Source organism: Lithobates pipiens, unplaced genomic scaffold (genome assembly GCF_037356315.1).
Source record: "Lithobates pipiens isolate NorthernLeopardFrog02 unplaced genomic scaffold, aLitPip1_a1.2 Scaffold_25, whole genome shotgun sequence".
Lineage (NCBI taxonomy): Eukaryota > Metazoa > Chordata > Amphibia > Anura > Ranidae > Lithobates > Lithobates pipiens.
This window is the reverse complement of record NW_027507787.1, coordinates 112,396,111-112,409,654: the sequence shown is the minus strand read 5'-3', so window position 1 is coordinate 112,409,654 and position 13,544 is coordinate 112,396,111. Positions and strand designations below refer to the sequence as shown.

The 13,544-nt window shown below is 43.4% G+C and overlaps 1 protein-coding gene across 2 annotated transcripts in view; it reads right to left on the bottom strand.

Moving 5' to 3' along the window:
- TMEM132A (transmembrane protein 132A) overlaps positions 1-13,544 on the bottom strand; it is a 408,370-nt gene that overhangs the window by 129,902 nt on the left and 264,924 nt on the right. For both annotated transcript variants that reach the window (XM_077454804.1, XM_077454805.1), the window contains exon 10: positions 907-1,101. In XM_077454804.1, the coding sequence (XP_077310930.1) occupies positions 907-1,101 (195 nt within the window). The remainder of the gene's footprint in view (positions 1-906; positions 1,102-13,544) is intronic.

The window sequence follows — 13,544 nt, the reverse complement described above, 5'->3', positions numbered from 1 at the left end:
CTGTATGTGGCCAGGCTGGGGAAGTCTCACACATGGGGTATCACCATACTCAGGGTGAGTAGCAGAATGTATTTTGGGGTGTAATTGCAAGTATGCCTGCAATGCGTGTGAGAAATAAATTGTATTGTATAAATTGTAAATATGACAATTTTGTAAAGAAAAAAAAAATTATATATATATATATATATATATATATATATATATACACACATTTCTTAATTTTCCAAAGCATTGTGGGGAAAAAAATGCAACTTCAAAAACAAATCACCATGCCTCTCACTGTTTTCTTTCCAAAAAGGGGTAATTTGGGGGGTATCTGTCTTGACATTTTAGGGCCTCAAGAATATAAGAATAGGCCATCAGTGCATCAGGGCTGATCAACTTTAAATAATGCGTAGCATAGCTTGTAGACTAACTTTCACACAAACCAATTATCATACACTTATGAGGATTTTTTTTTACCAAAAACATGTAGCAGAATACATTTTGGCCTAAATTTTCAACGTAATTTGATTTTATTGGATTTCTTTAAAAACAGAAAGTAGAATTTTTTTTTTTTCAAAATACTCGCACTTTTTTCACTTTTATATCACAAAAAATAAAAAAAGCCAGTGGAGAATAAATTCCACCAAAATAAAGCACTATTTGTGTGAACAAAATGACAAATATAATTTAGGTATAGTGTAGCATGACTGAGTAATTGCCATTCGAATTGCGAGAGCATTGAAAGCTGAAAATTGGTCTGAGAAGGAAGGGGGTGAAAGTGCCCAGTATTGAGGTTGTTAAACACAATCCAATGGTGTTGCTTTACTAACACTGAAGAGTTTTTTTTTGTTTTTTTTTTCATAAAAATATTTTAAAAAAAAGCCCACAGGCAAAATTAGCAATTTAAACTTCCAAGCTTACCTGTTTAGGAATCACTGCCACCTCTTGAGACTGACACAAAACTGTAAAAACTCCAGGATGTCTGGTGGAAGATGGGATCACACTGAGATTTATGCCCCAAACCAAGTGTGAATGCAGTTCCAGAATGGAGACCGTTTCCGAAGAGACAAAAATGGTTTGCTCTCCTAGGATGGAGTGCGAGAGTGGAGATCGTACCTAAAAATAAATGTCAGATAAACAATCAGATATAAAAATAATACCTTAGTAAAAAATGCTACATACATTTCTCTGTGTGATGGTTAGAGACCGCTTGTCCTCACCTGCAACATAAACCACATAGACCTACCACCAGTGGCGGAACTACCGCCATAGCAACACATGCGGGCGCTATGGGGCCCGCAGTCAAGTGGGGCCCGGTGAGGACAGGCGGCGCGGCTCCGTGGGTGGTCCGCGGGCGGCTCCGCGGGTAGTCTGCGGGCGAGAGCGGGCGGCTCCGCGGGTGAGAGAGTGGGCGTGAGCGGGCTGGCCAATCAGGGAGCTGACGGGTGGGGGACCATAGAGATGACATCATCTCTCACTGCCCGGCTGCCACCCTGCAGTGTAGTTTCCCCCTCACTGTGTAGGCAGCCAGGAAGCAGAGAGATGACATTATCTCTCTGCTGCCTGACTCTGTGATACAGCAGGAAAGTGACAGAGCAAGTGACAATCCATAATGTGTGGCCGGCGACGTGGCAAGTAACAACCGGGACATGGCAAGTGACAATCTGTAATGTGTGGCAGGTAACGTGGCAAGTGACAATCCATAATGTGTGGCAGGTGACATGGCAAGTGACAACCTGGGACATGGCAAGTGACAACCCGTAATGTGTGGCAGGTGATGTGGTAAGTGACAACCTGGATGTGGCAAGTGACAACCCATAATATGCGGCAGGTGACGTGGCAAGTGAAAATCCGTGACATGGCAAGTAACAATCTGTAATGTGTGGCAGGTGACGTGGCAAGTGAGAATCCGTAATGTGTGGCAGGTGATGTGGCAAGTGACAATCCGTAATGTGTGGCAGGTGACGTGGCAAGTGACAATCTGTAATGTGTGGCAGGTGACGTGGAAAGTGACAACACGGGATGTGGCAAGTGACAATCCATAATGTGTGGCAAGTGACAATCTAGGACGTGGCAAGTGACAATCCATAATGTGTGGCGAGTGGCAAACTAGGACGTGGCAAGGGACAATCCGTAATGTGTGGCGAGTGACAATCCAGGACGTGGCAAGTGGATAATCCGCAACATGTGGCAGGTGATGTGACAAGTCTTAATGTGTGGCAAGTGACAATCCAGGACGTGGCAAGTGACAATCTGGGATGTGGCAAGAGGACAATCCGCAACATGTGGCAGGTGACATTCTGCAACGTGTGACAAATTAAAATCTGCATCTGGTGGCAGGCGATGATGACAAGTGACATGCTCAGGGATCCCACTGATTTTGCATTATGGTGAGTTGAACTATTTCATTTTATATAAACAGAACAGAAATTGGTTAGAAGGCATGGAGGTCAGCAATGTGTTCCCTTCAGGGGCTGCATGCAGTATACTGCATACTTTGTTGTTAAAAATTAATATAAGCCGTTGCCTGGGTACTGTGCCACATGGATGTGGTAGTCTGTTGTTCAATGGCATTAGTTAATTATTTTTTGGTGGGGGGGGGGCATACAACATTTTGCTATGGGGCCCTGTGATTTCTAGTTACGCCCCTGCCTACCACAATCCATTCCCAAGATTGGAAGACGTGAAGATTCTATTTTCTCCTCATAAAAGGTTCCTTTTTTTGAAAAAAATTACCCATCTATGGCCAGCTTTAAGGATGGGACTGGGGAGTAACGTTGGAGTTGGAGTAGGAGGCAGAGCTAAAGCTCTGTTGTGTATGAGGACTCTGGAAGTGTTGTGTATGCGTGAGGATGATAAAGTTCAGCTAAAGTTTACTTGGCAGAGCTGAGAAGAGGAGATAAAGGAGATGCTTCCGGCAAGAGTGTTTACAGTAGGGTTGCACTGTGCCGATACTGATCCAATACCCAGGCAGCCTCACCAGCCTGTGGTGGTGGGGCAGTTACAAGCACCAATCACTCTGTATAGCTTTTCTGACAGCTGCTTCTTCTCCTCTCCCTCCTGTGGCTGTCAGGGAGATTGGTGCTTGTAAATGCCCCACTGTTGCACAGACTGTCCCCGGAGTCCTCCTCTGAGTCCCCCTCTGTGCTCCCTGGGTCTCTTTGTCCTGCTCCAGGTCCCCCTCTGTGCTCACCATGTCCCCTGCATCCTCCCCTGGTCCTCCTCTGGGTCCCGATCCATGTTGTCCCCAGGGTCCCATCCTGTGTCCTCCTCCAGGTCCCAATCCATGTCCTCCTCCAGTCCCCCTGTCCTGGATCTTACTGCTACATAGTTAGTAAGGTTGAATAAAGACACCAGTCCATTCAGTACAACCTGTGTGAGTATCTACAATTGTTCCTATCCCTGTACATTGCACATCAGTCCCTACTCTCAAGGAGCCCACAATCAAGGTCCCCATTCATATACCAATTTTGGACAGAACCAAATTAACCTACCTGCATGTCTTTGGAATGTGGAAGGAAACCGGAGTACCCGGAGGAAACCCACACAGGCACAGGGAGAACATGCAAACTCCAGGCAGGTAGTGCCATGGTTGGGATTTGAACCAGCGACCCTTTTTACTGCTAGGTGAGAGTGCTGAGTGCTAACCACTACACCACTGTACCACTGTCAGGTTGGAGGCTCCTTCCTTTTCCACATGGACAGAGTTTGTGATCACTGACTCTGTGCATTCATAACTGAGCATCGTAAACACAGCCTCTGTCTCCTCTCCATTCATCTCCACTGCAGCTGAGGCTGCTGCTGAGAAAGACTGGGGAATCGGTGTACTCAGTTCCTTTCCTATAGCAAATAGGAGATATCAGGGGTCTGTTTAGACCCCTTATCTCTCATCAAGGCCCCCCCAACAGGGGCGATAAAAAAAAAAAAAATTAAAAAAGAAAAATTTGTTATAAATATTCAAAAGTTAAATTGTAAAAAAGAAATTAAAAAAATACTCACACCGTCCACTCCTCACTCCCCCCACCCACAAAGAAAGCATTGTACAATATATATATATATATATATATATATATATATATATATATACACACATATACATATATACATACCATATTGGTATATAACACACACTTTTTTCCCTATAAATCAGGGGAAAATCGTGGCTGCATGTTATACGCCGATCCCCAATTGTGAGCCGCTGAGATACAGAGCCTAGTGTACGCGGGTCGGCTCACAAACACGCCCAGTCTCGCCCTATGATGGACATAACACAGGGACTGGCCGTGATTATGAGCCGAGCACACTCGGCTACTCTCGGCTCCGCTTGGGACTGCGTGAAGACCCGAGAGCCGCCGAGAGACACAGGACTCTGTATCTCGGCGGTGCCATTTTTAAACTTCAAGGCTGAAAATGACTAGGCTGCAAAGGACACTGGGGCAAGGCTGCAAATGACAAGGCTGCAGATGGACACTGATAAGGCTTTATTGATGGGCCTTTAAATGTAAGCTTTTTCCTTAAATTTCCCTCATAAACTTAGGAAAATTATAAAAGAAATAAAATAAAAAAACTACTGACAGTTCACGCCTTATCAGTGCCACCTATCGTTGCTGCATATTAGTGCCACTGTCACATGATATATATAAAAAAAAAAAACTATTGGTAATCGGTATCAGTGAGTACTTGAAAAAAAGTATCAGTACCTGTACTCGGTCTTAAAAAAAAAAGTGGTATCGGTGCAACCCTAGTTTGCAGCATGGAGGCTCTGTTGGCTCCACTATTTATTTTATTTTTTTAACAAAACAGGAGTGCTTTATTGACCAAACAAAAACATTACAGCATAATTAGACTCAAAGTACAATGCCATACATGGATAACATTTGAGTACAAGGCTACAAAACCCAATCATACATTACCATAATGTATACAGCACATTCACAAACAGAAATAACAGCGCAATAAAGGGGATGAAAAAAATAAATAAAAGGTGGGGGGGATATTTATTTAGTTCTGGCACTTATGCACAGGGCTCAGATAACAATCGGTAACCTATCTGTCCATCTGTCTAACATCAGGACCAAAAACAGGGGCAGTCAACAGCAGTTCAACCCGAGGTCCAAGACGACCAAACTTTATCATACTTCCAGGAGCAACCTTGATTGATATATGCAAGTTTATACATGGCCAGAGCAGCATCCACAATCGCTTCTCAGGAGGACAACGCAGGTGGAGGGGAAGAGGACCACTTAAGAAAGTTATTTGTTTGCATAGAATAAGAGGTAGGAAATTAGCAATTGTGTGATAAGGCTCATCCTCGTGAAGTCCTGGAAGTGTCAACTCTGGGGAAGCAGAAGGCATCAACTGCAGCCTAATATTAATAATTTCAAATACTTCAAATCAGAATTTAGCAATAATAGGACAAGCCCACAGCACGTGCAAATAGGACTCTGGATGAGCCCGACACCGAGGACATTGTGGGTAATGTGTCGGATACACCCTATGTAGAAACTTGACTTGAATCAAATTGTCTTTGGAAGAAATCATCAACTTATGGCCACCCTCCAGCCAATCACCCCAACTCTCTCTATCCAAAGAGGGAATGTCATCTCTCCACATCTTCCACACCCGCTTCATCGTAGGGGAGTCAGAATTGAGGAGTGCCCCATATAGGTTGGAAAGGAGTTTCCCAATGTCACCCTGAGCAAGTAATTCATTTATCAGAATGGCCTGGAGAAGGGGCAGTTGAGGAAACTGGGCATATCACAGCTGGCAGTAGCGAAACTGCATCCAAGCCAGTAAACAGAATTGCCCAGGAAGATGCATAAAAGACAGAAGGGTCCCTGAAGGCACGATATCCGCTAAAGTTTTTATTTCCTTACGTGCCCATAATTGAGGTTTAGGGATGGTACAAAGTTGGGGGAGGAAAGGATTGCCCTAGAGGGGTTGAGCAGGTGATCACTGATTTGGATGCAGAAAACGACGGCGGGCAACCCCCACACCCTCCAGGTGGCACGTGTCGGCTCTGGAACATGCTTTGGGTCCTCGATAGACCAAGTTTCAGATGTCGGCTAAGGAGTCCAAAAAGGCGGCCTCCAAACAGGCAGCAGCATTAGATCGAGGGCTTGAAAGCCACCAGTAAACAGAAACTAGCATCGCCGCCCAGTAATAGACATGAAAGTTAGGTAAGGCCAATCCCCCCAAACTAGTGGGTAGCCACAAGGTAGATTTAGCTAGCCTGGTCAATGCGCCATTCCATATAAAGGAGCTCAGACATGCGTCAACCTCACAAAAGTAGGAAACAGGGATCAAAATAGGACAATTCAAAAAAATGTAGTTGAACTTAGGCAAGATCATCATTTTGATAAGATTGGTGCAGCCAAGCAGGTCAAGTGGAAGCCCAGGCCAAGAGGAACAGTGAGATTTAAGGACCGACATTCACGGGAGAACACCGAGGTAAAAAAAAAAAAAAAATGAATAATGAATGTCACAGGACACGTAGACCCCCAAGTATTTGAACTAGGTCACCCAGCACAAGGGAGAGGGGCTAGTGGAAATGACAGTACGCTGGTCCAGGGGAAAAAAAATCAGGGATTTAGATCAATTAATTTTGATGCCAGAAAAGGATCCAAAAGGTGTTAAATATGCATAGCGCAGCCGATAAGGATGGGCCCGCGGTAAAGCGTCGTACACATATGATGATACCTTTTCCTCCAACCTCCCCACTCGCAAGCTCTGAACCTTCAGGAGACTCCTGAATCAAAATAGCCAGAGGCGCCAGGGCAAACAGGCTAGGGGAAAGAGACTTTTACACGTGCCATGGTATAAAGAAAAAAGGGGGCAGAGAGCCGGTCATTGGGCAGACCAAAAGATTCAGAAATAGGTGTCTGATATTAATGTCAGTATCCTTGCCCGGCAAGTCCTGTGGATCCTTACCAAACATAGGCACCAACACAATAACAGCCTCTTCCATAGTGTCAGGTAGGGAAGAGAATTCCATGAATTGAGCGGTAAGTTTGGGAGCAACAACTTCCTGAAATTGGGAATAAAATTCTGTCAAGAGGCCATCAGCTCCAGAAGTTTTATCACCTTGTAACACATCAATGGACCCCTGGACTTCCTCCAGAGTGATGTCTGCATCCAGTCTGTCCCTATATGAATAACCAGGGTAGGAAATGAGATTGTATCAAGGAAAGCAGCGTAGAGTAGAGGAAGAAAATGGGCACGGGGGGCATAAAGATCCTTAAAGAATTCCAAGAAACAGGGATTGATATGGTCAGGAGAGGAAAGTAAATCACTCCTCCCGTCTCTAATACTACCAATATTCGGCATTAGAGTTTGACTCTTGGCCAACAATGCAAGCAGCTTCCCATTTTTGTCCCCATATTCGCATGCCCTCTGGGATGAATGGAGCAAGGCCTTTTTGGTCTGCTCCACCCTCTCAATTTATAGTTGCGTTAGAACCCAAAGCCAAGCAGAACAATGATCTTGGTCAGGCTGCCTAACATACTCAAGCTCCAAGTTAGCCGTCTCCTCTTTCAAAGCCTAAAGCTTTTTGGCTGCCTCCTTTTGTAGAGCAGAGATGTGAGATGTATTCCCCACAAACCCATGCTTTGAAGTAGTCCCACATTATCAAAGGAGAAGCAGAGTTCTCGTTCAGAATCCAAAAATTACAGAGCTTCTAGAAGGGGTCCATGTAAATGCTCATCCGTTGCCCAAAACCTAGACAGATGCCATGACTGAGAGTCGGGGGGTGAAGAGGCCGAAAGCGTGAAACAAAGAGGGGCATGATCAGATACCCCACGGGGGAGGATGCGGGCCTCAGTGATGCATCGGAGCGCAGAAGGGGAGGCAAATGCCAAATCTTTGCGGGAAAGTGTTTAAAAGAGGCAGACATATATTCCATGTCAGTAGGATGTAAATGTCTCCACACATCCGTTAAAGCAAATGTCGAGGCCCACTGCACAAGATCAGGGGAAGCACGAGTCTGGGGATGGAGTCTGTCCAGGTCAAGGCAAGGGACAATATTGAAATCACCTATAAGTAAAACAAACTCTGCATCATATTGAACTACCAATTGCTGCTGAGATCCCTCTGATGCTTTGAAAGCTCTCTGTGGACCATCGCTTTTGCCGTAGGATGCGACTAAGAAAATGTCAGGAAAAACCTACAAGAACAGCTGAACTTTATTTGGGGTTAATCAGAGACTCTTTAAATGATGGCAGGTGTGTACTGACCCCTACTTAACATTAGTTTGAATGTGATTGCTTAATTCTGAACACAGCTACATCTCCAGTTATAAGTGGGTGTGCACTTATGCAACCACATTATTTTAGCTTTTTATTTTTACTCCTCCCCCTACCAAAAGATTTCAGTTTGTTTTTCAATTGAGTTGTACAGTTTATAGGTCACATTAAAGGTGGAAAAAGTTCTGAAATGATTTATATCTTTTTTACATCAAAGGAACCTGACTTTATCCACATATTTTTATATATATATATATATATATATATATATATATATATACACACACACACACACACATATACATACGCTCACCAGCCACTTTATTAGACACACCTGCTCAATTGGGTGGTAACACAAATTGCTAAATTAGCCAATCACATGGCAGCAACTCATTGCATTTGGGTATCTAGACGTGGTGAAGACACCTTGCTGAAGTTCAAATCGAGCATCAGAATGGGGAAGAAAGGGGAGACTTTGAACGTGGCATGGTTGTTAGTGCCAGGCGGGCTGATCTGAGTATTTCAAAAACTGCTGATCTACTGGCATTTTCTTGCACAACCATCTCTAGGCTTTACAAAGAATGGTCAGAAAAAGAGAATATATCCAGTGAGCGGCAGTTGTGTGGACAAAAATGCCTTGTTGATGTCAGAGGAGAATGGGCAGACTGGTTCGAGATGATAGATAGGCAACCACTTGTTACAACCAAGGTATGCAGAATACCATCTCTGAATGCCCAACACATCCAACCCTGAAGCAGATGGGCTACAGCAGCAGAAGACCATACTGGGTGCCACTTCTGTCAGCTAAGAACAGGAAACTGAGGCTACGATTCCAAAAGGCTCACCAAAATTGGACAATAGAAGATTGGAAAAATGTTTCCTGGTCTGAAAAGTCTTGGTTTCAGCTGCGACATTCATGATAGGGACAGAATTTGATGTAAACAACATAAAAGCATGGATCCATCCTGCCTTGTATTAACAGTTTAGGCTGTTGGTGGTGTAATGGTGTGGGGGATATTTTCTTGGCACACTTGAGCGAGTTTGGGGTGGAGGAACTTTACTGGCCTGCACAAGTCCTGACCTCAACCCAATAGAACACCTTTAGGAAGAATTAGAGCGGAAACTATAAGCCAGGACTTCTCATCCACATCAGTGCCTGACCTCACAAATGTGCTGTTGGAAAAATGGTCAAAAATTCCCATAAACACACTCCTAAACCTTGTGGACAGCCTTCCCAGAAGAGTTGAAGCTGTTATAGCTGCAAAGGGTGGGCCAACTCTATTCTGAATCCTACTGACCAAGACTGGGATGCCATCATTAAAGTTTGTGTGTGTGTAAAGGCAGGCGTCCCAATACTTATATATATATATATATATATATATATATATATATAGAGAGAGAGAGAGAGAGAATACACAGAGACTTCCCCCTCTCAATTATATATTTTTGTATAAATATACAATATCTCTCAAAAGTGAGTACACCCCTCACATTTTTGTAAAGATTTTTTTCTATCTTTTCATGTGACAACACTGGAGAAATTACACTTTGCTACAATGTAAAGTAGTGGGTGTACAGCTTGTATAACAGTGTAAATTTGCTGTCCCCTCAAAATAACTCAATGTTTAAACCCCTGGTAACAAAAGTATGTACACCCCTAAGTGAAAATGACCAAATCACACAGAGCTGGTGGATGTTAGAGACCTTGTGCTCCTCCACTTTCCATTTGAGGATGCCCTACAGATGTTCAATAGGGTTTAGGTCTGGAGACAGGCTTGACCTGTCCATCACCTTTGCCCTCAGCTTCCTTAGCAAGGCAGTGGTCGTCTTGAGGTGTGTTTGGGGTCATTATGTTGGAACACTGCCCTTCGGCCCAGTCTCCGAAGGGAGGGAATCATGCTATGCTTCAGTATGTCACAGTACATGTTGGCATTCATGGTTCCCTCAGTGAACTGTAGCTTCCCAGTGTGGGCAGCACTCATGCAGCCCTAGACCATGACACTCCCACCACCATGCTTGACTCTAGGCAAGACACACTTGTCTGTGTACTCCTCATCTGGTTGCCACCACACACGTTTGACACCATCTGAACCAAACAAGTTTATCTTGGCCTCATCACACCACAGTGAACTATAAATGCACATATATCGCGCTGTCTAAGGAAAAAGGAAAATACCGTAGCAGCCAGCACAGCAGTAGTTCAAGTTGCAAAAAGTGACAAAAAGGTAAAAAAGTGCATCACTAACAAGTAAAAGGTCATTTAAACCACTACAATTAATGTAGGTGAAGTTTCCTTTCCTTCTTATCCACCTAAATAAAGTGCAATTCACCCCCTTCCTTCACAAGCCATTTTTCAGCTTTAAGCGTTGTCACACTTTGAATGACAATTTCGTGGTCATACAACATTGTACCCAGATGAATTTTTTTTTTGCGCTATAAACAAAAGAAGAGTGACAAGTTTGAAAAAAAATATATATTTTTTATTTTTTTGCTATAATAAATATCCATGTTTTTTTTTTTTTAAAACAAATTTTTTCCTCAGTTTAGGCCGATACATATTCGTCTACATATTTTTGGTAAAAAAAAAAAAAAAAATCACAATAAGCGTATATTGATTGGTTTGTGCAAAAATTATAGCGCCTACAAAATAGAGGATAGATTTATAGCATTGTTATTATTATTTTTTTACTAGTAATGGGGGTGATCTCCGATTTTTATTGTGACTGCAACATTGCGGCGGACATATCGGACACTTTTGACACATTTTTGGGACCATTCACATTTATATAGTAATCAGTGCTATAAAAATGCATTGATTACTGTATAAATGTGACTGGTAGGGAAGGGGTTAACACTAGGTGGTGATCAAGGGGTTAAAGTGGGGTGCCCCTTAAAAAAAAAAAAAAAAAATTAAAAGTCAGCAGCTACAAATACTGCAGCTGCTGACTTTTAATAATCGGACACTTACCTGTCCCGGGGTTCAGCGATGCGGGGGAATGAAGCCAGTCACATTGTTCCCTGCTCCGCTCGGCGGCGCTGGCATTCTTACTGTGGGCACCCACTGCACATGCGCGAGCAGCACCGCTTGCCGTGATACGCCGCTCAGTCCCAGATGACTGACTGCACTGAGGGGAAATTACGTCAGGTGCCCGGGCACTAAAGGAGGCAGACTAAGAGGGACCCCCTAGCAACAGGCATTTAGAGGTGAGTTAAGATTTTTTTTTTCCAAAACATTTTTTTAATTTTTTTTTAGGAATTCTAATTACATTTTTTTTTTTTTTTTGGAGGGAAACACCACTTTAATATGTTCCCTGGGAGTGATTCTAACTGTAGGGGGAGGGGATTCACAAGGGGATGAGGCTGATCGGTGTTTCTCTGTACTGAGAACACACCATCGGTCTCCTTTCCTCTGACAGGACTGTGGATCTGTGTGTTTACATACACACAGATCCACGGTCCTGCTGTGTTACCGGGCAATCGCAGGTGCATCGAGTCCCCAGTGACACGGCGGGCGTGCACGCCCACTGGTTGTCCCGAAAAGGCGAGGGCATCATATGATGAGAGCTGCGCCGCTGGCGGTCAGCAAGCAGTTAAAGACATTTTGTGTTTCAATTACAAATTGTTGGAGATTTTTCACTAAATTTACATGACTAGTTTACCTACATTAATTGTAGTGGTTTAAATGACCTTTCACTTGTTAGTGCTGCACTTTTTTACCTTCTCATCACACAGGACATGATTCCAATAATAGAAAAAACAATAATTGTTGTGCTAGGGTAAGGGCTGTGTCACCTGGGATGATAAGGGTGTAGTGAGAGGACACTGAACACTAAAGTCCAGGTTCAAGGCAGGAAAATAAATTACATTTTTTTAATAATAATAATAATAATACATATTATATATATATATATATATATATATATATATATATATTTTTTTTTTTTTGACGTGGGGAGAAAAATAGTCCAAGGAAGTCCATAACCTGGGTGGTAACCATGGGAGATAAAGGCTGACGCAGGAGGCGCAGCATGCTGCAGAGCAGAAGAGACTCTGGGATAAAAACAAGCTGCACCAGTCTAAGTGTAGCAACACATTTAATTGATTAATTAAAAGTAGGCACATCTTATGGCAGCAGATGGGTTTCAGAAATACTGAGTCCAGTTTCCATGGAGCGCAGTGACATCTTGCTCTGTGATGCCTGTGGGTGCCGGTGTCCTGGGCTAGACAAGAAGGGCGTAGGAGGAAGCCATCATACAGAAGGGCCCTGGTCTCTGGGGGAGGAAGCTGTAATGTGCACGTATCCATAGCATGCGTGTGCCTTCATCAGGCATGATCGTCGGCCACCTTAGGTATGGTATATAGAGCTGACAGTGCAGGCCAATGAGATCACAGGACCGGCGTCCTTTCCTGAATGCAGGTCCTGGGGTTAGTAACACCTTAAAGAAAAATCCTCACACAGTGGCACCAACCAGGTATGTAATATGCAGCAGCATCAATGGATATTAGGAATGTATGGCATAAATGCTTTCCAAAGACACAGCCAAGATGAAGCTACAGGTGCATTTAAAAAAAAAATTGAATATCATCAAAAAGTTCATTTATTTCAGTAATTCAATTCAAAAAGTGAAACTCATATTATATAGATTCATTACACACAGAGTAATATATTTCAAGAATTTCTTTATTTTAATTTTGATGATTATGGCTTACAGCTAGTGAAAACAGAAAAGTCAGTATCTCAGAAAATGTTTATATTACATAAGTATGCACTCAATACTTGGTCGGGGCTTCTTTTGAATGATATACTGCATCAAGGTGGCATGGCACTGAGGCAATCAGGCTGTGGCCCTGCTGCGGTGTTATGCAAGCCCAGGTTGCTTTGATTGTGGCATTCAGCTTATTTGCATTGTTAGGTCTGGTGTCTTTCATCTTCCTCTTGACAATACCCCACAGATTCTCTAAGCACAGAGATACCATAATCATTAAACCGGGTATTGGTACTTTTGGTATTGTGGGCAGGTGCCAAGTCCTGCTGGAAAATTAAATCCACATCTTCAAAAAGCTGGTCAGCAAAGTGAAGCATGAAGTGATCTAGAATTTCCTGGTAGAGGGCTGCACTAACTTTGGACTTGATAAAACACAGTGGACCAACGTCAGCAGGTGACATGGCCCCCAAATCATCACTGACTGTGGAAACTTCACACTGGACCTCATGCAACTTGGATTCTGTGCCTCTCCACTCTTCCACTAGACTCTGGGACCTTGATTTCCAAATGAAATGCAAAATTTACTTTCATCCAAAAAGAGGACTTTGGACCA